The sequence below is a fragment of the Patella vulgata genome, chromosome 3 (genome assembly GCF_932274485.2).
Source record: "Patella vulgata chromosome 3, xgPatVulg1.2, whole genome shotgun sequence".
In the NCBI taxonomy this organism is placed as follows: Eukaryota; Metazoa; Mollusca; class Gastropoda; family Patellidae; genus Patella; species Patella vulgata.
In genome coordinates, this window is record NC_065881.2 from 74,297,255 (window position 1) to 74,323,817 (window position 26,563).

The following is a 26,563-nucleotide window of genomic DNA, read 5'->3' on the forward strand; positions in this document are numbered from 1 at the left end:
TATATCAGGGTTGCATATAGTATACTTCCGGATTCATTAAAAATATTCTACAGACTATGCCGAAGAGAACAAAAATATCTTATATGTTTTAGCTTTATATGTCAAATAATTCTCACCAGTGATAAAATCTAAATCGTGGTCTCCAGTTGGGTGTTCGTAATAAAGTCTGTAGTGCACATGCCATGTTTACGAATCCATAGCACATCAAGAAAAACCTATAAAATACATATATCTAGCAATATCACACATTTATTCTATTCAAGACACTTTATCCAATATCAATTTATATAACTAAATGCAAAATACATACATGTTGCAATATTAAACATATATTTTATCGCAAAAACTCATATACTTGAGGGCTGTTCTCAATCCATGCAAGGTTTCAACTCAGGACATTCTATATCCTAATTATCTAAATTCAAAATATTTCATCAAAATAATTATTCAAGAGGGAAAATTTACACCTCTTTGTATCCAGCGACAACTAGGCTTCCACTTTATAATTTTGCCAGCTGGCCAGATATTCTTTAAAAGAATATAACAATTTTTTAGCATCACATTTTTCAAATATATTTTAACACATAAAAACTATAAATTAAACTCTATTTATTGTGTTTTAAAATTTAGGTTAAATTCATTGAAATATCCAATCTTATGTAATGTACATCGATTGTCAGGAAAGTTCTTCAACCGTTCAATTTTACTACCAGTTAGTCAACGCTCTGCTGATAAAAACTTACTTCATGTTCCCACAGTAATTGTTATTATCATTATTATTAATTTGACTATAATGAGATTCCTGCGCATCAATCATATAACACAACTTGTGATTCATCATATCAGAGAGCTTGTTACGATCACATATTAAGTTAATTGACACATGCTAACTTACATGGTAATAATAGGTGCCACGTAATCCAAACTAGCAATAAGAATTCCAATCTCCGAAATAACGGCAGTCAGTATTAAGGCACGGAATGGTTCTCCACGTTTAGTCGTTGCAGAGAAAATGTTTAAGAATGGTATCACATTATCTTTTGCTATAGCTTGAAGCAATCTGGGAGCACCTGAAAAACAAATATCAAATATGGACTCATCAATGCGGTTCACAAAATCCACCCAAGACTCACCCCCTTTTCTCGAAAAGATTTGCAGCGGTAGCAATTACAAGTAGATACAATATGTTAAATTCCAAATTAAAGGAGCTAAATCGCTAATATTTTGGATCTAGAAATTGGCACAAATGGGTCGCAACACATATAATAACGTAATATGAATTTATATAAACTGTTTTACATTCAATCGTGTCCGTTTTACTGTGAATTGTCATCAGTTATGTTCGGCGAAATACGCCAGAAGTCTAGACCGCAAGTCAGTTTCTAGCATCTGGTTATTCAAGTCAACACCGATATTATTTATTGTGCATGCTCTCCAAATAAAAACATGATATCACCGTTTGACATGACTTGTGGAATATGTCTAGCCTCATTCTTTGAGCACCTTGTTACAAATGGCGCTGAAACGCATTATGGTACACGATTTGTGTACCAATGGTAAAATGTTTATTTTGTCTTAAATATTGGATATCAGAAGCCCATCTTTTCCAGGTAAGATCACAACACCAATGCTGATTTAATTGCAAAAAAAATCGTGTTTTCAATGTCGAAGATTCTGAATGATATTGAGTTACGGACTTAGCTGCTTTAAGTATAAGTTGGCTGTATGTTTTCATACTGTAGAGTAGATTAGAGAATTTAACTGGAGAACTACTTCAATTAATTATTACCTGTTAATGATTGGAGACCAGCACCAAGCGTTGATAAAAAGGAACCAACCATAATGACCCATTCATTGGGCCAGGCTAAAAAACCTATAGTAAGACCTCCATTTATACTCTCTCCATATCTACCAAAACAACACAAAATATATAGACCTGTATATTTAGAGATACATGTACATGAACAAATAATTATCTTAAATTAGTACATCCTCGGTATCCACAGTGGTCTCACTCCATTCCACTCCACTATACCCTGGGTTCATCCATGGGGGAGACACATATTCAAATTATCTGCCCTTGATAATTGTGCTATTATTAATATGCTTGATAGCATAATGACTTGTCACTGCTTGCTTTTTGTGTACATGTCACTTCTTTTATATTAAATTTCTTTCAAACAATCTCATAATCGAGCAAACAAGCCACCATATTGTTGTGAGCGTGTAAACAATGAGGCTAAGACTGGTTTGTAAATTGTTTTTTTTTTAATTGGGTCGTTGAATCAAGCTTCGATCAAGGGAAGATAATTTGAATATGTGAATACCCATGGACGAACCCAGGGTATAGTGGAGTAGAATGGAATGAGACGACTGGGGGATTAGACGAAAATGAAATGAAATGGGGTTTAATGTCCTACTGTTCTGCTCCTACTGGGCTAATGAAGACGGGCATATGCCATACAGTGTGCTATGAGGGAAATTTTGCTCGGGCAGCAGCACTATGGCCTAATCTTATATTGAATTCCAATGCCAAGGGATCTTTTACGTGAACACCAATGTATACACTAGACCTTGGTTTTCCGTCCTATCTGAATGACTAGACAGCTGTCTTTGTCAGGCCCCCTGTCCTGCAATACTGACAAAGGGTAACCGCGTCAGTAATTCCCGATGAACTTTCTCGGCCAATGCAGGGATGAAACACACAACCTCCAGGGAAGCGATCCAGCATCCTACCCACTTAGCCACCGCTGGGGATACCATGGATGAAATCAGTATAGAAGGTTATTAACCCACAATATGCATTATAATACCTCAAGATGTTCAATTAAGAGCATAGCTTTGATGTATATCAGAATGAAGAAGTATAAGTAGTGGATTTCTCTGAATGGACATTTTCATTTTTTATGTATATATAAGACAACAAAGTATATAAATAAATCCTGAACTTGTGCCAAAAATCTAAATATTAAATTCAGTATTTTTCCCTTTTATAAAGTTAAAATTGATGAGGAACATGGAATCAAATTTCATTGACCAGTTCTTAGACTTAAATGCTTAATTTGTCTTATCATCCACCCATCTCAGCCCTTGCATACATCATCACAACAAATTATTGATTCAGATGTACAGAAGAAAATTAACTGCATGCTTTATCATGACATCTGAGAAACTTTATTGATAAATAGAGAATCTCCTACCAGTCTTTTTTTGATATCAAAAAATATCAACACAAGTTGATAAAGTAACAATAAACGAGGCTCTGCAGAGTTTTTTTTACTTTATCACTGAGTGTTGATATTTTTTTATATCAAAAAAGACGAGTAGGATATTTTATTTATCACCCAATCCCTTCTTACATGCACAAATAGATAAATATAATTCTTTGCTGTAGATTTCACTTTTACTGAACATTACGGCATAGTGATACATCAGTTTTTGACAGCAATTCAACCATTGCAAAGTCCTTTATATCGACCCAGTCTTTCCATCAAGGTCAATTGAATAATAATAGTTCATTATAATAAAAAAAAAAGTTAATTTTAATAATAAATGAACTGTTCTTTGAAAATAAAAAAAAAGTAGTTCCTTTTCAACTGACCAATCAAATTCATGTAAAGCGATATCTCCTTAGGAGATCTCCATGATATATTATGAAATATATCACACAAGCGATATCTACTGTAGAATGTATTATTGGGTGATAATATATATATAATGTTAAATGATCAAATTAAATAAAATCCTTATGTTACTTACTTATCTCTAAGTAAATGTCCTTCTATACAGGCAGCGAAGAAAAATACACCTGTTATATCTTTATACTGTTAAAGAACATAAATTATATGCTCAGATTCTGCATACACCAACGAGACTAGCATTGTATATTATATTTTTCCTATCATCCTAACTTTTCTGTATCAACTGGGATAATGAAAATTGGCATACGTAATTAGTCTACTTTTATTCTGATTTCTTACAGTCAGGCATGTTTGTATCCATCCAAACGACTAGACACTTTTCTTTGTCGCTCCGTCTGTCCTGCACCATTAACAAGAGAAAACCAGACAGGGCGATCCTGAGTTAATTTCTCTGCTAAAACATAGATGGAACCCAGTGAACCAGTCTATCATTTAGTATCATACAATGGCCATATCCATGTCTCCGAAGTTGAGTCTAAATTTATCTTTTTCACTGACTAGTGACAATTTCTTTCTAAACGAACAGTGACAATATATTGAGATCTTGCCAATAAGCAACCACAAAGTGTCACTTTGATTTCATGCGAAGTGGTATAATTTTCCACTGCTATCTTGCAGTCTCAACTCTTAAGACTATAGTACAGACAAAATTTTTTTACATGTTGATGGACCAACAGACAGTGAACACATTAAAATCTTGTACAATTCAACTTTATAAAAGATACAGATAAAAGTAGTAGTAGATATAGCTAATATGGTTCCTGTTGGTATAGATTTCTGGGCGTCTGCTAAATCTCCGGATCTATTAGAGCCTGCCATTATACCTGTAATATGAATTATACAGCTATAATGCGTGAGTGAAAAAGATGCTAAAATGTTTCAAGAACATTCAAGTTAAATTAAATCAGGGCCCTGTTTCACAAAAAGCTAAAATCACTAAAATAGATTTTAACTAAAATCAAAATTAAATTTTAAATTTTATGCGTTTCATAAAGATTGATTGTAACTTAAAATGCAATTTTAATAGATTTTAGTTAAAATATGCTTTGAAACGGAAAACTGTTGACACGTTGAACTAACGGTTAAAATATCAATGTAGCAATGTTTGCAAATGGTCAGACAGTCGTAGAGGGATGAAATAATGAATGTTATTGGGCATTATTCGTCTCGAAAAGTATCAATGGGTTGGGCTTGAACTTGTATGCTGCTTTCGTGACCTTGGCATTTGATTTACTCGCAGGCTTCAAATAATGCGCGTATCGATAAACTAAATCTCTTGAATTTTATGGCATTATGGATAACAGAAACTATTGAGAATTGTCACAAACATATGATATTTGTGTCTCAAACAACTAATCTAGGCTGTAAATTATTGTCGAATTTTAAAAGTATTTAACAACTTTGAAAATAATACACCAAATAGCCAATGTTCCGATGCCTAGATTTGAAATGCCAGCCCCATAGACCCTTTCAATGATACTTTGAAAATGCCGAAGTGCTACTCATTATTGGATAATGCCTATCTTACTCAATTAAAATTATTTCCCCGCCCCCCCCCCCCAAGATAAAATACATTTGGCTCTTAAAACTTCTCTTATTTGTATTGTAACCAATATTTGAGACAGATAGGGCGGTCTATCGCTGAGTTATGGACAGTCTACAATTTCACATGACTTAAACATACTATAGACAACAGAGATTTATGAGGAGTTCAATGCACGCTTGTGAAACATGCGTAGCTCTAATCTCTAAGGAGTTTGTGGATCTTTATTAACTAAAGTGTAGGTGTGTCTAAGGGTTGTTTTGAACATGGCATCATATCTATTTTCCTGTTGAATGTGATAATGCCTCTTTAAATTAATAAGATCCTAACAGCTACTCTCCCAATCTGGTTAAAACACAGATCCTATTTCGTTTCGTTTTTATAGTTCAAAATTTCTTTTTACTTGTCTTTACTACACTTAGATCTGGAAGAGTTGTTATTTAACTCATGTTCTGAATGGTGTCAGGGATAAGCCAATGAAACGGTCTGTTACGGCGAGCTTTAGGCGTGTTTTGCATGGAACTGTGGGTAATCCATTAGTAACATCAATGCTGATTGGTTAATCAAATGTCTGACTTCATAGGGTCATAAGCGGTCTTTTGACCCCTGACCTGACCTATCGCTATAACTTGTCAGATCTTCATGTAGTGTAGGCCATCGAAAGTATAAAAAAACGAAACAAAATATAGATCTGTATTTTAATCGGATTGCTACTCTCCTTATTGAGCATGCCAAGAAACAAAGTTTAATATGCTGACGAATAAGCTAACCCAGGGGAGGTAACCCCCGACTTACCCGTTACAGAAGGAAAGTAGATAGCCAATAAAATCATAAAGCTTGTTGTTATATCAGATATAATCTCTCCTCTACTACTGTCACCAGGTGTCTCTGATCCAATCACATCTCCAGCCTCTGTATAACGATTATGTAAATTCTCTACAATAGATAAAATAATTTATCAAATAAAACTGAAATACTTGGAAATACTAACAGGACAAAATTTAGATGATACTGGAATGTATTTTAATATAAGTGTTCCGATTATCTGGAGAATTTTGTAATAGTATCAACAAGGATTTTCACTTCAAAATATAACTCTATTATGTTTTGAGGTTAAGTTCATTGAAATTATAATTTAATGGGATTAAAGGGACATTATTCTCAAGAGCTAAATCTGCCTGTTAAATAAATTATTAATTAAGCCATTTATTAACTTGCCAAAACAATAATCAACTCTCGATGCCATCAGATGCTCTAGATTTTCAACAGATTTAAATATGATTTGTGGTTAATGATTAAATTTAAAAATGGAAAATGGACGCTTTTTTTTATTATAATGACAATCGTGACTACACTGTTCTGTAATCGACGACATAGGACAGAAACAAGAACCCTTGTTCCAACCCAAAACACCTCAATGCTTTATTGAAAATTGTGAGGTATGACAACTCTCCTCAACCATTCACATCATCTTTATCCAAAGGGCATTGTCCACACACCCACACACCCCGCCCACAAAGCAAATTATTTTCTTATGAATTAACGCCACCAGGAATATAGTCAACAAGTCTCCTCATTTAGATAGGTAAGTAAAATATTAGATAAGCAATGGGAAAGTTTTACCTTTAAAAACACCACTTGCTAGACCAGGTATACCACGCACCCATTTTGCTTCATTGTTTTTGAAGTAATCATCACAAACAGGGGTGTTGTTATCCATTTTACAATAATGCTGAAATATTGGACCGGATTCGTTTTTGGTACACATAGATGTACCATTCAGTGTTATAGAATCTGACGTCAATAGACGATCCCCTAAAACACACACCCTGTTATAGAAAAAAATAAACATAAATGATAAACAGAATTTTAGAACTGATATGGATACACTTTTATTGCATTATTTACCAAGCATACTGGGATCTTCAGCAGTAGCAGGAAACCATTGAATTTCACAAGTTTGATAACAAAATGAAATGAAATGGGATGTAATAATATTCTACTTTTGTGCACCCACCAGGCTGTTTTGAGAGAAATTTTGCCAGCACCTTACTCAGCCACCATGGCTCCCAAGTTTTTAAAAGAAGTACAGTCTATTTGACTTATAACTTTGGTGAAACTCAAAACATGTTTAACAGTAGTACAAGGAACTTTGTGAATTACAGTCTTGGGTTCAAAGTCATGATTGAAGTACGAATATTCAAAAGATATCCTCAGATCTCATTCATCCCAAGATTTTTGATTAGTATGAAAAATAAAGCAACTCTAGTTAATTCAAGTCTGACAGAGGATTTTGATAGCATTCAGGAGAACTGTAGTCAAACATTGTTAGGAGAGAGAGAGAGAGAAATGGGGTTTAACGTCCACTCGACACAAACTAGGTAATTTCGGGACTAACATATGGTTTAATTTTATTTCAATAATTCACTTGTGCGTAAGGGTCTTTAGCAGTAGGAGGAAACCGGAGAATCCGGAGAAAACCCACGTACAACTTTAGAATTTGTTTGGTTTTTATAAAGTTCTGGCCCCATAACTTTTAACATCATGGATTTAGCTGTTTAAGTCATAAAGATTCATTGAAAATCAATATACTGGTTCGTCTCAAGACCTTAAACACTGTGTATAAATTTAAAGTCGATTGGATATTAACTTTAGCCTGTAGAGCGTCCACAAGATTTTTCAAAGTGATCAAGGGCCATAACTCTGGCAAAAATTTTCTTCGTCTCATGACCTTAAACACTGTGTATAAATTTAAAGTCAATCGGATATTAACTTTGACCTTTAGAGCGTCCACAAGATTTTATGAAGTGATCAAGAGCCATAACTCTGGCAGTAATTATCAAAAATCGCTGAAAATCAATATTCTTCTTCGTCTCATGACCTTAATCACTGTGTATAAATTTAAAGTCAATCGGATATTAACTTTAGCCTATAGAGCGTCCACAAGCAATTGTGGATGCCGGACGGACGGTCAAACCGACTGACGGACGGGGGCGACAACAATATACGACCACATTTCAATGTGGGCGTATAAAAACTAAAGTAAAAGTATACTCACTGTAAACTATTGTCGACACTTGCTGCGAAGATACCAATATAAATACACAATATAGATATGATAACACAGACAAGAGACAGCGTGGCAAATTTACTGACAAAACTGACGCCAATAAACACAACTATACACAGTAAGAGTAATACACACGTTCCGTATATCCTATAGTTGTGAAACGGATTTTCAAATAAACTAATCTGTGGTGCCATATATAGCTGAAATATAATTAAAGAATTTATGTCAATCAGATTGAAAATGTTAAAACATATAACCTTGTTAAAATTTTTACTAATTGGTCTTACGTAAAGAGTCACTGATAGGTTTATGGAAAACAATAATTAAGACCTACTGTTTGGTCTTACGTAAAAAGTTACGGATAGATTTATGGTAAACAATAATTAAGATCTACTGTATCATACAAAATTCACTGCGGGAACGCAAATTGGAATGAAACATAGTCATTCTTTCCAGCAGTATTTGATGTTATGTTATAAAATGTCCAGAGAATTAATGTTTTAACATATCATGAGAGACAGGTGTGTAGAAATGACTCTTTGACATCATGCAACAAACAGGAGCGGATCCAGGATTTTCAGAAAGGGGGTGTGGTGTGCTGCCCCCGCTTGGGAGTGGGAGGACTGACAGGCAACCAACCAAGTCTCGAACCGACTCGTTTCGGAGTAAATTATGATTTCCAACCTAAACTGACTGTTAATTCCTTTCCTGCAAGAATATATGGGGTAAAAAATTGTTCGCCACTGCAAAAAATAGGGGGGGGGGGGCGTGCGCGGGGGGCCCCTCCCCCATCCCGGATCCGCGTCTGACAAAGCTGTGAAGAATTTCTCTAATTCCTTGATATCTACATATTACCAGTATTTCTCAGCATCATTAGATTCACAAATCATTTACAAACCAAAAGAAAATAGAAAATCTTTCCAGTACAGTATCATTACTAAATCCTTTCCCAAACTATAAAAAAAAAACCTGTTAAACCTTACCACAAGAATTTCTATGGCACCAATGATATACATAGAGGAAGCCACTGATGTCCCCAGATAAAATAACACACCTACAGCTCCACCAAACTCGGGTCCTAACGCTCGAGATATCATAAAGTAAGAACCACCTGCAGGTACGACACCGTTTGTAGCAATAGCACTCATGGATATTGATGTTAACATAGTCTGAAAAAAATACATAAAATACAATGTACTTCAGATGAGAGAATTCATTCATATAAAAATCAAATGTTCGGAGTTATATTAGAATCTGTCTACCAATTTCATCCAATACTACATGCCTGATCATGTGGTAATGATGATGTTCACTGGACATTGTCAATATGGATAGCACAAGTGGAGGATACATTCTGAAGTGCAGTTGAATGTTTTTTTATGTCTGATTTTGCAGTTTTCCTGCATCCTCTACATGAAACTATGGTTATATTTTTATGAGGGACTATATCAAAATAAATAATTATCTACCACAATCTTGAGGAGAAACATGAACTTAATGACCCAGCCATCTAGTACAAACTACTGAGGATATTTTGGTTTGTTGACTGAGGCACATATTCTAAAACCTTGCCAAGCAAGCCACAATAAAAGTACTTTAAAACCTCTGAGAGATTTTGATTCATTCTCCAACTACTATATTGTGAAAGTTAAATCTTTAAAAAGAATATCAGTTCCAATTCTGTTCATTTTGCAACATTTGGTACATTTTGCAGATGATATAAAATCATTTGATGGGGCTCTTTTTATTCCTAATGAATCCAAGAGCCGGAAGATTATGTACCATCAACATGCTGGTTTTGTGTCCTTAATTAAATGTTATTAAATCTGGGTACAATTTAGCGTGGATTATTCTATGTAAAATTAGATATTCTCCAAAATAATACAAAAGACAATCGGTGGCTTAATTTATGAAATCTTACAAGAAACATCACTTTACTTAAGCCAAAGCGGCATTATGTAAGATTTAGATAAAGAGCTGACAGTTCTCATTATAATAGTTAAAAAATAAATAATAAAAAGAGAATATGCTGAAAATTTCAGTCAAATTACTTCACTCTGAGCCTAGATATTGACTATACAATTATAGCCTAGCCTCGATTGCCATTACTACTGTTGTTATGATAATAAACAAAGTCCTGATTATCCATTTTTAAGGTCACCACATCGAGCACAAAATGTATTTAAATCTTTTTATATCGCAGTCATGCGATGGCATCAAGAGTTGATTATGGTCCTGTAAGTTAAATAATGTCTAACTTATATAACTTATATAACATTTCAGGCCTAAAGAAAGACCTGCAACAGGCAGATTTTGCTCTTTCATAATGGCTGTTTAACAGACAACACTTTGCCGCAAAATAATCATTTAAAAGATTAAAATTACTTACCGTACAACAACAAATCAAAACAATAAAGAAAGACTCTAATGCTCCAGCCATTCCAACGATCCATGTCATACGGACGAACAAGAGGACACCAAGAATATTCTGTATACATGGTAGATATACTCCTAATGCTGTTCCTAGGTTGGCTTTCTGAAATACATAGAAATAAAATCAAATATGTATTGTAAAACCTGCTTCTATGAGTTGACTTACATTTTGTTTCCACCTTATTCAGAAAAACTTACAAAGTATATGTATATCTCTTAAACCTTATTGAAACATTAACTGGGAGCTTTACAAATGATCATCAATTTTATTAGCTTGGATGAGATTCAATGAAACAGAACTTATCCAACAGATTAATGTCATATTTTCTAACAATATTTTAAATCATATATGCAGACCCAGAAATATTGATTTAGGTTGTACCTCACTAAATTTCAAGCACTAATGTACTGGTACATGAAATTTTGAAACTTTTGGACATGTATTTAACGTATCAATGATAAAACTGAAACAGACAAATCTGTGCCTGTTTTTGCAGGCTTGACTATATTCTAAAGTATGATTATGTAGGTGTTAAATTACAATAAGATTAGTTAGTTCTGTGAGCTATCCAAATAAATCAAAATGGGTACAACTACAAAAGATTGCTAGTTTTAACTCTGAGCTGAAAAAGAGTAGATAGAATACAAACTTTAAGAAGTTTTCACTAGCTATCCGAAAAAAAAAGGGGTTTCTTTCAGGCATGCAATGAAATGCTAAAATATTTTAACATTTTTTTTAAATTTTAGCATTTCATTGCATGCCTAAATATTTACCTTGTTCTGAATATTCAGCTCAAACTATTGAACTTTTTTCAAATAGTCTCTAAAACAGTTTATATTTAACTTTTTAAGAGCATTTGCATTCAAGTTATCATTGATCAACCAGTTAAACACAACTACCTACTGGTAATATCATTTTTGAACTTTGCAAAATGTAGCAATAACCTGTGAAATTTCATTATTCGCCTTTTTTTCTAACTATTAAATCTTCCCTAGGGACAATAGAAATAAAGGCTTCTAAGAGCCTTCCACAGAAATAACCAGGTTTATGAACTAAAAATATCTTAGATTTCTTACAAGTGTTTCATCAATTGTCAACTATATGAAGTTATTGTTTGTGTAAAGGCCATGTGGAAATTGTGAATTTTAATGACAAAAATCATTCATCCAAGTCGATATGATCTTTATGACTTTTATTATGTAGCCTACAAATATTCCCCATAGTCATATGAATGCAATAAATACATAATCTCAAGTATCGATATAAAATGTATGCACCAAGTCATTTTAGCAAAACCTGTAAAAGCATGGCTATAAAATAATAATGATGCCATTGAACATTTTATTTTACCATCAATTAGGCACTTTACAACAGTACACGACCACATTTTAATAACTTTACCAGTGGTATCATCACAGTTGCCAAGTTGCTGAGGAAGTACTGGATAAGGAAGGTCTTTTGTCATAAACTTTAGTTTATCACCAGAAACCGACTATAAAAGTCACACTAATTTGATATCCAAACAAAATTTGCCAAAATTGTTTGCTGGGTAAAAATTAAATTATGGAAAACCTAATAATAATTATACTACTAAAATATAAAAAAAAAAGTATCAATACGAGAATCAATTGAGCTCCATAGTCCATACATTTGTAATCTCACAAGCTATAGATTTTTTTACTGAAGATTTTAAACTATGGAATAATCCTGCCTTGCCTTGGAGATCTTATAGCTAGTTGATTCAAATATACATTTGGGAAAGGGGAGGGCTTCAGTGAACACAAATACAAAATGATTTGCTCTATGTTGGCCTGTGCTTGTAATTTTGAATAGTTTTGCATTAAAGATACATTATGGGAGATAAGATAAAGAGCTGGCAGTTCTCACTATAATAGTTAAAAACTAGATAATGTAAAGGCAACTATGAACCGAGAATTAAGCGATTGAAATTTCGGCCTAGCCTCGATCATCATTACTAAAGTCTGTACGATAAAAAACATAGTCTCGATCATCCATTTCATGATTAATTTATGAATGGAAGTCGAGCAGCAAATGGGATCATAATCCAGTAAATATCACAGGCTAGCGATGCCATCGAGAGTTGATTATGGTCTTGATAAGTTAATTAATGTCTAATTAATAAATTAGATAACATTTCTGGCCTGAAAAAGACCTGCAACTGGCAGATTTAGCTCTTGCATAATGTATGTTTAATGTTATTCTTACTGTTATTGGTGCAAGTGATAATGCCTTGTTAATATTTCTAAACGCATATCAATGTTTAAAGGGGCATTAGGTAAGATTAGATATAAAGAGCTGACAGTTCTCGCTATAATAGTTAAAAAATAGATAATGAAAAGAGAATATACTGAAAATTTCAGTCTAATTATGACACTCTGAACCTAGATATTAGCGATTCAATTTTAGGCTTGCCTTGATCGTTATTACTACCATTGTTACAATAATAAAGTCTTGATTATCCATTTTTAGGGTAAGTGCATAGATCACAAAATGTATTCAAGTCTAGTTATATCGCAGCCATCCAAGGGCATCGAGAGTTGATTATGATCTTGGCATGTTAATTAATGTCTAATTAATAATTTTGATAACATTTAAGGTCTAAAGAAAGACCTGTAATAGTTAGATTTAGCTCATAGATAAGGCATGTTTAAGGGCATTTATGTAAGCATGAAGATACATTGATCATATATCAAAGATATCAGAACTGTTAGAAGTGCCGGTACTTAAAAAAATTAAAAAAAACAAGCCAATAGTGAGGCTGATGTCCCCCACCACAATTCCCCAAAAAATAGATGACACATATGAATTAATTGCATATATCTTTTTCAAAAGTATTGAGCAATCAAACTGATTATCTATACTTATTCTAAGCAGAAAATGTTCAGATCAAACTCAAGTAAATTTTTGAAGTACCTGGTAGTGAAACTATACACTAAGTTTCATCACTCTCAATCAGTTAGAATCAAAGTTAACTTGTCCCAAAGCATCGACCAATGAAATTTCTACCTAGGGGCATAAATGTGGGAAATGTTAATCATTGAACTCAGTCAAGACATTCACCTAATGAACATTTTAACATTCTGTCTTAACTTAAAGCAGAGTTGTTATGTTCCAAAGTCTTGACCAATCAAATTGCTTATCGCTACTTATCTTAGTGGAAAATGCACATGATCGAACACTGTCAAGCCATTCCTAAACACCTACACCAAGTTTGAACATCCTACCTCAATTACAAGGAGAGTTAATGCGTTCCAAATCTCGACCAAGCAGAAAATGCTCATCATCAAAAGTAGTTAAGGTACTGATGTAATGAAACTATACACAAAGTTTCATCACTATCACTTAATTAGATCTAGAACCAAAGTTATCGGGTCCCAAAGCATCAACCAATTAAATCGCTTATCACTGCTTAGCCTAAGCAGAAAATGCTTATCTTAGAGCTCCATCAAGGCATTCACCTAATAAACTCCTAAACCACATTTGAACATGCTAAAGCTCAATAAAAAGGAGAGTTATTGTGTCCCCAAAAGTGTGGATAGACAGACTCATTTTAATAGTCCCTCAATTTCTTCGAAAGGAGGGGGACAAAAAGAAGCAAATGAACAAGATTGAAATAATATAACTATATTATACATGTATACATATTTTAAAATCTACAAAATACGATGATAATGAAAGCTTAACTGAAGACAATAATGACATGCCGCTATCTGGAAATTCATTATTTTCTTCATTTAAAAACTCATATATATAGGTACATATATATGCATTAAATGCAAGTTCTAGAAATATCTATATAAATCTGTTCATCTCATTGTACAAATAAGTGATACATTCATAACAGTTAACAAATAAATAGTAAATAACTAAATCAAATAAATAAACAACACAATTAACATTTTCTATGTAATACTTACTTTCCTCTGAATCAAAAAATAAAAAATAAAAAAAAATAAAGAAAATCAAAATTGTACAACATTTTCTTTCTAAAGCTCACGACACGCTATGTTATTTTCATAAAAGAAATAATCCAATTAAAATAATTTAATCGTTGGCTAGGAGATTACATGTTCCTATGTTATCAGACATGATGAATTGTTGTCATTAACTGGCAACAAAAAATCCAGATGAATTTGCATAGTGTATTGTGAGCTTTCTAAAATAAAGAAACATGTTCTATAACAACATATCAGAAGGGAATAATATATTAATACTATGGCTTACAACATGTCTAAGATAAAAACTGTGAATTGTGGCGGTGTAAACTGATTACTATGGAAGAAAACTTGAAGGCTACCACAGACATGTTTAGCATCTTTAAATTTAATTTCAGGTCTCCCCCGAAGCCTTCTCAGACTTATTTGTAATCACTACACAAAAAAAAGACATGCAATCCTCTGGGAAATCTAAATCAAACGAACAATACTGTCTACACTTCAGTTTCACCAACAGCATATACCTACCTAGTGATCCAATGACTACAACGTTTTTTGAGAATCTCTAGATCAGTATCTGTGAATTCACACATTAATACTTCAATGAAGCACCAATGCAAGAAGCCCTGCTGAACGATTCCTTACAACTGTGAACCATGCCAAACAAAGCCAGCAGCAGCATTTTGGTCACGCCAAATATCTCAAATTGCTCAGATTCCAATCTTTAAATTGCAGATAAAACAATAAATATTATCTCACCTTTTGACCTTTTCCCTTCTCCATCTCGTTAGGGTTTGGTTGTATTCCGGCCTGGTAGTTCGAAATACGATTGATGATCTGTGAAACCTTTCCTTGGGTTTGTATATCATCCTATCAAATATAATAGTTTCATACAGTATTTATAATTATTTTTCATCTTGCAGGGTTATGGTCTAGTAGTCGATGGAAGGGGAACGAGTTCCAGCCCACGTTTGTAAATGAAGAGGAATATGGTTGCCCATGCTAACCATATGATTTTCTCTAGTTAATAGAGTTCCATAATCTGTGCATCATCTGCATTTTTTAGAATCTTCATTAACATGTACTCAAATTGATCATGATCATTTAATTAAGTAAACAAAGTCAAAATATCAACCATGGATTTAATCCAATTTAAAAGATACCCATCAAAAGAGTTCGGCAAAACTCATGAGTAGCACTAGATTGCTTTTTATGTCCAATTGACACAAAGCAATTTTGGGAAATCACAAATTCTAAATCTTATAGAAGTGCAACGTCTTACCTCATATAGAGCCATGTGATTAATATAGGGAGAATCTTCATTCTCTGCCAAAGCCACATCATCTTTTGCAAACTGTCCATTATCTCCTGAAAAAAATAAACAACAATGCTTAATCCTACTTCCACTTCTTTTTTTTTTTTATTACCTTTTTATTTAGAAAAATAAAATTTATAATTATTTTTTTTATGTATACAAAATTAAGATCATCTTAGCATATACGTCAAAGATCTCAAAAATCAATGTTTTGATAATAGAGATAACCATGTCCAATATTAGATTCTAATTCAACAGTAAACATATTTACCAGATATTTTAATCTATGTTACATCAATTACAACAATAAAAATCTTAAAATTTGTTCTTTGTCTAATTTCTAAAATTGAGCTAGTTTTTGTTTTCTTTATATTTTACAGCAGACAGTATAATTTGGATTTTCTTGTAGTTATATAATATAAGTAGTTTATTTGTAAATTTCATAAATTTGGGAGTAAATGTATGACAGACAAGGTACATCCAAATTAAATATTTGGACGTATAAACAGGACATAGAAATAAAACAGAAGATTGTGTAGGCAAACATGAATCGTATGAGATAAAGATTAGATCTTGATTTGACTATAATTAAGTTCCGGCCAGACGACAGACAACAATGTACATCCACATTGTAATCTGGGCATATAAAAAGGACATAGAAATGATACAGAAGACTGTCTACGATATCACCCATGGTGGAAGTGGATGTAAAACTCTAGGAAAGAAGAAGAAGATACAGAAGTAGATATATCTTCATGTTGTGTAGGGCACAAGGGCGTGGATTTGTCATTACTTTTGGATGGGGGGCGGACAAACCCTGGAATCTGGAACATTCCATTACCAAACGAAATAAATAATTACGAACAGTTTACTGTACCAGTGTTATTTCGATGAAGGCTGTAACTAGAGGTAATATGATGACTATATGGAAAAATTGACAACCTACATCAAAGCTGCATAAATATTCATTGTTCATGAGGCTGACCTTAAAAATATCTTTGTTTCACCAAACCCGACCCACAATCGAGGAGAAGGGTCGGTAGGTCGGGTTTTTTTCAGATTTTTTTTTTAAGAGCTAATTTGACAGCTTGATAATTTTCCGGGTGCAAACATTCGTCTTCTTTTATTGGCAAACAAATCAATGACATCGGCATCGGGATTTTTCTTGATGCACGACTCGCACACAAATTGCGACAAACTCACGTTTGAAACTCCCTCAACACGTTTTTAACGATCGTGCGGGTTGTGCCTTTATTTTTCTCGAAAACGGATATTGAAAATATCGTCGTCATGTTTAAAACGACGCCCCACAGACATAGAGGCAGAATCATTTCGTGGGAATGGACGTGCTTTCGTCTGCAACCATTTTGTTGAGAAGCGACACCTATGACGCTTTCGTCTTGATCAACCAGTTTCAATAATGAATCAAACCATAGCCATAATAAAGGGAAATAACTCTCGTGATATATTTCAGGTTGACACACAAAATAAAATAAAAAGATCGCGGAAAAGTGCAATAAAATAATTTAAGTCGGGGGTGGTTTTAGTTAGTCGGTCGCGTTAGGCGAAACAAAGATATTTTTAAGGTCAGCCTGAAGTTAATTGAATCGTCCAAAGACGTTCGTTCTAAGTTCAGGACTGTTCTCTTTGAATATCTTGGCGACATGGAGGGGGTCATTATGCACCGCACATGCCATCAAGTAGCTCAGTCGGTTTTGCGTCATGGAGTTGCACAGCCAAGTTTTGATACGGCGCAGAGTGCTGAAGGATCCCTCGGCTGAGCAGGAACTAGCAGAGTTCAGCAGTGTGAGATGAGAAGAGCTTCGACAGAAGGAAACATCTGCCTCACATGAGGTGTCATAATGAGGAACGCTTCGAGCACAAGTGAAATAGATTTGTCTGAAAACTGGCGCTTGAAGAATGCCAATTCTTGTTCCAAGTCCCGATTCAGCTCCAGATACGTAGAAACAAGCTCACCATTATGTGGATACAAACCTGAAAATCTGTCCTGGTGATCAAAATCATGCCCCCCCCCCCCTAAATCCATGCCCATGGTAGGACAACCTCACTTAAAACCATATCAGTATGAGATGAATGATTAAATTTTGATTTGACAGTATTTAAATTGTTGCTGGACTACAGATAACAATGTACATCCATCTGGTCATATAAAAAAAATACATAGAAATGACACATAAGCAGTTAGATTATCCTGTTCTGTAAGGCCAACCAGATCTAGAAATGGTGAGATCAGATTATATTTTGATTTAACTGTATTTAAATTGACTGACAGGTATGAGATAAAGATTACATTTTGATTTGACTGTATTTAAATTGACTGACAGGTAGATTACTAGATATTTGCCGCCAAAATGAAAGATATTGGAAGCTTCTGTACATAAAGATTAATAAGAGAGAGAAATTACTGTCAGTGATATAAACAGACTTGCAAGCTAAAAGACAAGATCAAATCATCCTAGTCATATTTCAATAGACTCCTATAAAATGAATGGACAAGCTCTGTCAAAATATTGAAAGAAGCAAAATTTTCATTTACACAACCATGATGTTGAATTAACGAGGACAAAAAAATCTAGTCCCAACATCAATCTGCTTCTACACAATTAATCTCCATTTGTATGCAGCTTTACATAATTAAGAAATGTCAACTGAATAGAAGATTATGATGAAAGAAAACTCACTCAATGTCAAAGCAAGATCCAGAGCAAAAAATGTCTACCGGTATATAGTCATCAACTTCCTATACAGTAAAATAATAAGGTTTCATAAAAGATTTGTTTAACTAATCATGTTGTTGACATTATTTAAATACCTGTAATGCTATTCTGTTTCTGTTCATTAAATGCGGGGAAAACAGAATGAAAGTTAAACAATAGGTAAACATTTTTCAGACATCTATCCATAGTCTGTCAATTAGAAGGGCTAATGGTAATATTCTATTGGATTTTCTATGGTCTAGGAAGGTGGGCAATAACCAAAAAGAAAAATCATTTCAGTCTGATCGGCATATGTGAAACGTGCCGTTTTTTTTACTTCAGAATCATAGAATGCTCTGGAATTTGAGTATTAAAAGAAAATGTTGTCATTCTGATCGGCATACATGAACGGTGCCCTTTTTGGTTCAGAATCATGGTATTTCAGATAAAAAAATAAATTGTACCGGTTGTCTTGATTAAATATGATGTGTTAATCTGATTTGCCAGAAAGAAATCTGTCCATTACATGCTGCCAACAGCCCAACACTGAGATATATTCAAGAGTTCAAAGTTTAGGTCATAAACAAAATTAAAATTAGTAATTCGACTGACTAAACTGCTTATTCTAAAGACATACAAATTCATTCATATTTAACCAATACCTTTAACACATAGGATCAACTAGCTTGAAAGCTTTATTTTGGACTCTGTTTGATTCTAATTCCTGTTTGACATCTAATTTATCAACCATGATAATTTTTCAAATTATATTGTCATGAAAATGTGTTCAAGTTTTCTTTTCATCCCATAATTGAGATTCAGGATTTTTTTTTGTGCAATCTATACTAATGCACTAAGGATTAAGAAGAGCCATCTTCAGTTTACAAATATGCTGTCAGATTATAGGGATCTCTTTTTGATGAGCTAGATTCAACATTTAATCCTTGAGTGAGAGAGAGAGAGAGAGAGGGAGAGATGGTTCAGTTTTATTTCACTATTGGAGTCTTTAGTAGTAGGTGGAGTAGTGGAGAAAACCCATGAGGTTCGGCAGGCAACCCTATTCCTTGTAAAGCGTGAGTGTGCTACGAGGGAAACTTTTCCCTGGACAGCAGCATTACCATCTTCTGTTATTTCAAATCCAAATGTCAGAGGTTCCTTTATGTCCTTGACAAGCCTCCGTCCTGCACCAATGACATGGAGAACAAAGCTTGAAAAAAGCAAAGTTCCTGAATTTCTGAAGTCTCAGGAGTCAGGGTCATCAGAAGTCACATATAAACAATTCACAAAATAGTAAAACAAAATGATCATCAAAATAAATATCAACAGATTCAGCACAGCTGCCTGGCTAGAATTTACTTTTTCGATTACAGCTGATTTGTTTTTTAATCAGAGCAGGAACTAATTCAAATAAGAGAGGATATAGTAGGTGATGGCTTCACAGTTTAATTTGATCATTCCATTTGCAAATACAATTGACGGTTTCAGGCAATTAAGGAATGCAACTCTGAATGGATCAGGAACTCTTGATTTAATATCTAGATTAAATGTTTCTGTGTTAAACTAGTATATGTGTATTGATATATGGGGTATTACTTCATAACATAATGAGCATGGACAAAAAATCTATTGTCTATATTTGTATATCAGCTCTTTTTCAACGCCTAGAACAGATCAACCACTTTAACGTACAGTGACAATCAAACATGTGACTAGAACCGAAATTGGAATTCTTTGTTATAAAAGAACATATATTATTCATTGCATCAGATGGACATTTATCATCATTATTGTCCAAAGAATATATTTTTAACCTTAGACTTCTATTGTGGCGTTGAAATTGACAGGCTTAATTTGACCCGACTTCATCTGAACATTCAATGTTTGGTATAAGCCAGACACAAGAAATTCTTGGTGTAAACTCATTAATTATGAAGAATTTTCTAATTAACTTGGTCGTTCCTATTGATTCCAATTTGACAAATTAGTCACCTAACATTTAATTCATTTATCAAACTTTCTTTCTAAACCAATGTACATGTAAGAATTATTTTCAATTTACAAAGAATGATATTATTGATATTCTTTTCTTTCAAAGCCGAACAAATCATTTGAAGTCTTACAAATTACAGAACCATTTAAAGTTTATCCAAAGATCAGAGGTGATCCATAATGAGTTTGCTCGGAGAGAAACCTGTATATATCACTTCATTATTTCTTTTTATTAACTGGTTAATCTTGATGTGTCTCATTCAATTCCTATTCTTGGATTTTTGTTGGGTATTTTTACATAAGCCAAACTAACTAAACAAATAATGATAATCAGCTAAATTATTTTTCTTTAACAAGGGTTCCTTTACATGTATGCTGTGTACATGGGACCTCTTTTTTAATACTATCCGAATGACTTGATGCTGGGTTGGGGTTTTTTTACCCCAAAAATAATTGTATTTTTTTTTTTTTTTTTACAAATTTTGGAAGGGATGAAGTTTATTATCTCGTCAAGAAAAAACTTTGGTCATTTTAGGGCAGAAATATGGTTATTATCATGTTAAAACACCTATATAAACATTTCTATGTATTGTTCTTTAACTTCTTATTGTCAGGTGTTTTAGTATGCTATGCCAATGTGTACATTTCTGGACTTGATTTTCTGTCTCATTCAAATGAATAGGCACACTTTCCTTCTCAGCATCACAGACATTACCCCTGACAATGAAGAAATATTCTACTATTGCCAGAATCTCAAGGACATAAAAAATGAATGGCAAAGAACATAAGAATGAATAATAGCTGAATTATAAAGAGCTTGTAATGAGCTTTACAGATGATTAAGTGAATCTATCCATGTACATGTAATTCTTATTAAGAATTGTTCACGAAACATTGGGTGTGCTAGTTAGTTAGTTGAGGTTTCTGCAGATGCTTTTTATGTACTATTAGACAAAGCATTAATCTAACAGTTAGTAAACCATTGTTAGTGAGTGCACTACATGTATTAATTCAATATCTACCTAACCACTTACCAATGAATGTTATCTGCCTACTACCATGTTAACCAATAGACATTTAACTTGTCAATAATTTGTTCTACAACGGATATAACTTGCTAACTATTCTTAACAAGTTTGCTATTCAATAGACATTACATACCATCCAGTTTGCTATAGCATGTTAGCCAGTGATAATGTCTAATAGACATTACATCTTGTCAGCCACTGTTCATATCCAATACACATTGCATCATGCCAGCCACTGGTGATATCCAATACACATTACATCATTCCAGCAGTGTTGATATTCAATAGACATTACATCATTTCAGCCATTGCTGATATCCAATATACATTACAGTACATCAGAAAGTATGTTATCCAATAGACATTACTACAGCATGCCAGCCAATGGTAATATCTGACAGACATTACAGCGGTTTGTTATCTAACAAACATTACAGCTGTTTGTTATCCAACAGACATTACAGCATGTCAGCCAATGGTGATATTCAACAGATATTTATCCAACAGACATTACAGCATGTCAGTCAATGGGTATCATTTAATAATGTGTCATCCAGCAAATATGTCATCAAACAAACAGCATATCAACCAGTGGTGTATCAGGTAGTAACTAATATGTGTTTTATAAATAGATATTACAATGTTTCAACCAGAGTCTTATTTAAACACATTTTGGCTTATCCAAAAGAAATACATTATCCAATAGACAAAATAGCACCCCAAACAGTTTGCCATAATATGAACACTAGTGTGTTAGACAATATATCTTGTTACTTACAACCAGTCTGTTATTCTTGGAGATATTGTTACAATACATGTTAACCTGGGTGTGCTAAACCTAACCAAGTGTTCAAATACAATAGAATCAGATTTATACAAAAACATGTCAACAGATATGTGTGCTACCAAATTCAGCTTCATCTTACTTTAAAATTTGTGTTAACCGAATGTTTTCCTGGTACAGGTACATGTTAGCCAGCACTCTGTGTTCTATCCAATATTAAATATTGTGTTTCATGCCAACCGAAACCAGTGTGAGCTAACCAAAACCAGTGTTAAACAATTACAACAACAACATGTCAGCATGTGTGCTAACAAATAGATTTCGCTTCATTCTACCAGTGTGTTTTACAGTGAGCACCCTGTGTCGGCCTGTGGGCTATCCAAGATTATCACATCGTTTTAATATTAAATGTTTTCATTTCAACCAAAACCAGTGTGCTAACAAATAGATATGGCTTCTTTCAGCCAATGTGTGCTTTCTACCAGTGTGTGTTACTGGTACAAGTAAATGTCAGCCAGCACCCTGTGTGCTATCCAATAACCCATCGTTTTAACATTATATCTTTTGTTTTATGTCAACCACCATCAAATAGAGTATCAATACACAATGTTGTGTCAACTATTTTAGGTCTAAAATTGGTATTAAAACCAGTTTGTCAACCAAATGAGTGCTTAGATTCCCACATCATTACCACATTCCTTGTATTGTTATCATTCTAGGTTAATATTAAAACCAGTTTGTCAACAAATATGAGTGCTTAGAATATTAATATTTCCCACATCATTAACACATTCATTGTGTTATTTTCATGCAACTCACCGTATATTGTAAAATAATCGCCTGCTAATCAGTAAATTATGGGGAGATAACCAGAACACAACATGAAAAAAGAAACATAAATAAAATCAACAAAAGAACATAATCATTACAAACTAAAAGTTGGTTGGAAGACGAAATAAAAAGTGGATTAATCAAACTGAAATAAAAGTTCAATTGCTATTTTTTTTTTTTTGTTGTTGCATCGATCAATCTTCAAGCAATTGAATTTACATTTGTTCGTTTAGAAAAAGAAATGTTAGTATTTTTCATATGCACTGCTGGGTTGAAGAAAAGCACTACAAGTGGTACTTTTGTTAAGCTTTAATATATGGGTGATGGGGAAGATTATTATGTGGTACCAAAAGCGAAAATATTATGGGTTAAGTTGGAAGCTAATAATGGTCAATGATCACATGAATACACTGTGAGTCATTAGATTACTAGCACATATGATGACAAAAACAACAAACACATGATTGATTGGTGATAGATGAACAAATGGATAAATGATTGAATAAATGATAGAATGATTGAATGAATGAGATACCGATAGGAATGCTGGAAAACTTTCAATGAAACCTCTCAATATTTAGAATAATTAATCTAATACAGACTCTACAACTGGTAAAGTTTTGCAAGTGAAATGATCCATTTATACTGGTAATCTTGTTGATCGATGTGAATATGTAAATAGATCATTGTAACATGCACTTGGTAACTCTGTTCTAGATTGTACAATTCTGTTCCATAATTAACAAAACTGTCAGAATAGAATACACCAGGAACTTCCCGGTAGACTAATTCTGTCTTTATAGTGCACATGTATTGAAACAGGTGTAAACTTAAAACCACATTCAGTCAGTCAGTGTTGTATTAAAAATATTTAGAATACAGATGTCATGTCATCCTTTGATGCTGGCGTACCATTATTTTAAATAATGTATGGGCAACACTCCAATCGTACACATACATTATTTATATGATCATTTTACAGAAATACATGTGCGTGATAGCTTATATATTTTAAGTTGTTGGTTCCAAGCAATACTTTACTTAATATTTTGAAACAACACTTGGGGTAACGCCATTGTGTAGTATGAATATATTACTTAATGTCTCACTCTTGAACATTAAACCACACAAATACAGACTAAAACCAATCTGAAGACCAAAAATAAACAAAAGTCTTATGTAATTAATTCATTAATTATATTTTCCTGGTCACACTAAACAGAGATAGAAATCAAAGAATGGTCTGTAATATTAGTGGGTGGGGTCTGAGATACCAGAGAAAATACAGAAGTTTAGGTAGGCAACAATATGTCTTGTTGCATGTACACTTGAAATCAAATTCCCAACTAAACAACAGAACTCCCAATAAGTAAAATGACATGTACAAATGCAGTATCTTTCAGATTTTCTGGAGCTGGGTCTGCTATTTTTGCAAGTCAGTCATGGCAAAACATATTTGGCTCTCAACTCGTATAAAAAAAACTGTCTAGATGCCAAATCAATGCACGAAAATGGTTTACGATTCTTTTCTTATAATGATATGCCTTCATGTTTAAACAATTGTTTTTTGATTTTTTGTTTTTCAGTAAAAAGTAGATCACCTTCATTTGACTTGTAAAAATCTTGTGTTTCCTTCAGCTAACTTCTACTTTTACATTTAAGAGAGACAAGACTGTCATAGTTTAGCAGGTTTCAAGTCACTTAAAATAACGACTGGTGCAAAATTAAAATGCCCTCTTGGCCTCCATTGTCCGTCCGTGTTCCATACCTAATATAGACTGGATTACATGAACTTTCCTAATCACAAACACAATGGCATTGACACACTAGTTTGACAAAGTATCGAACACTTATTACAATAAAATAAAATAATAGAGAGTAGAGACCCTAAAGAGCAATTGGATTCGTAAATATACAAACCAATGTAATAAAGTATGTGGACCTATAACAGATGTTCCTATAGCAAAGTAATATCTGTTTTAGGTCCATGGTAATATCTAATGTTCCAGATATAGTTAGCATACTCTGCCTCATGTATGAACAGATAAACAGCACACCGAATCCAAGAAGAATATAAATAAAAGTTTTATACATTTTCATATTTTCCTACAAAAACTTCTTTGCTACAACCCTATGAAATTCTACCACTGGTAATAAAAATTTAATAGGTTAAGTTTATGATCTCTTGGTCTGGTTTCCGGAGCTGGTTAATAAATACAGCAAATATATACATTATCTTCAACAGATAAAATACACAAGGTGCTATAAGGCATCCTTTATCTGATTTGGATATAAATCTCAACAATATCTGGCAGAGCCAACCCCAGAAAAAAAAAAGCGTTAGATTATTAACATGTGCATACTTCTGGTGTACAACGGATGATACACCATGGGTAATATTTATGTTATCAATAACAGGTGCCACATTTAACCCCATCTAGTGGTGAGTTCAAAACTTGAAAGATGTTCAACAGGTGAAAGAAGGTACAATAATAAATCAAACATCTAGCTTTATTTATTTCCTGTATTGAATATTACTGTACATATAATCATGTCAAATGGACTTTATATGCACAATATACAGTTTGAGCTAGTCTAATAGAAAAAGTTGTAATGAAGTGTGCTATTGGGGGAAATTTTTTCCTGAAGGTAGCACTACTGATTACTCTTATTTTGATACCACTATTTATTCATCTAGATCGAACAAATTCAGTTGTAATTTTATATTCCTTACACCAGGTAGGCTATTGAAAACTTGCATATGCCACGTAATAAGTGAAATTTTGGCTGGATAGCGGTGTTTCTGCATATTTTTACTTCGCTGAATTTCAAATGTTAAGGATTCTTAACGTGTAACTCTGTTTTTCCATGCGATCCAATTCACTAAATACTTTTCCTAGCCCTCCATTCTACATAGTTTGGAACTGGATTTCATGAACAAGAGGCATTTTATACATTTATTTATCTAAATACGGTATGGAATATGAGTTGATCACATAGGCAAGCCATTAGCCAATGGTAACAATCTTTTTGCCAATTCAGTATTAATCATTTATATTGGAATAAAAATATCAATAAAGACAAATTATCACTACACGTTATGCATGAACATCTAATTGATATGAAATTTACCATTTCTGCACACACACAAAGCTCGATCACTGACCGACATTTTAATACCTGCATCAACGATTT

General features: G+C 33.4%; 1 protein-coding gene across 8 annotated transcripts in view; it reads right to left on the reverse strand.

Annotated features, from left to right (window-relative positions):
• Positions 1-26,563, reverse strand: part of LOC126816998 (solute carrier family 12 member 6) — a 104,271-nt gene that overhangs the window by 15,105 nt on the left and 62,603 nt on the right. For 4 of the 8 annotated variants that reach the window (XM_050543784.2, XM_050543788.2, XM_050543787.2 and 1 more), the window contains exons 4-16: positions 23,357-23,380; positions 15,987-16,072; positions 15,464-15,574; positions 10,704-10,850; positions 9,298-9,483; positions 8,303-8,514; positions 6,868-7,073; positions 6,040-6,180; positions 4,427-4,525; positions 3,760-3,817; positions 1,790-1,908; positions 896-1,070; positions 117-215 (exon numbers count right to left, since the gene is read on the reverse strand). In XM_050543784.2, the coding sequence (XP_050399741.1) occupies positions 117-215; positions 896-1,070; positions 1,790-1,908; positions 3,760-3,817; positions 4,427-4,525; positions 6,040-6,180; positions 6,868-7,073; positions 8,303-8,514; positions 9,298-9,483; positions 10,704-10,850; positions 15,464-15,574; positions 15,987-16,072; positions 23,357-23,380 (1,663 nt within the window). The remainder of the gene's footprint in view (positions 1-116; positions 216-895; positions 1,071-1,789; positions 1,909-3,759; positions 3,818-4,426; positions 4,526-6,039; positions 6,181-6,867; positions 7,074-8,302; positions 8,515-9,297; positions 9,484-10,703; positions 10,851-15,463; positions 15,575-15,986; positions 16,073-23,356; positions 23,381-26,563) is intronic. The other 4 variants (XM_050543791.2, XM_056099390.1, XM_050543792.2 and 1 more) reach the window with 2 other exon arrangements.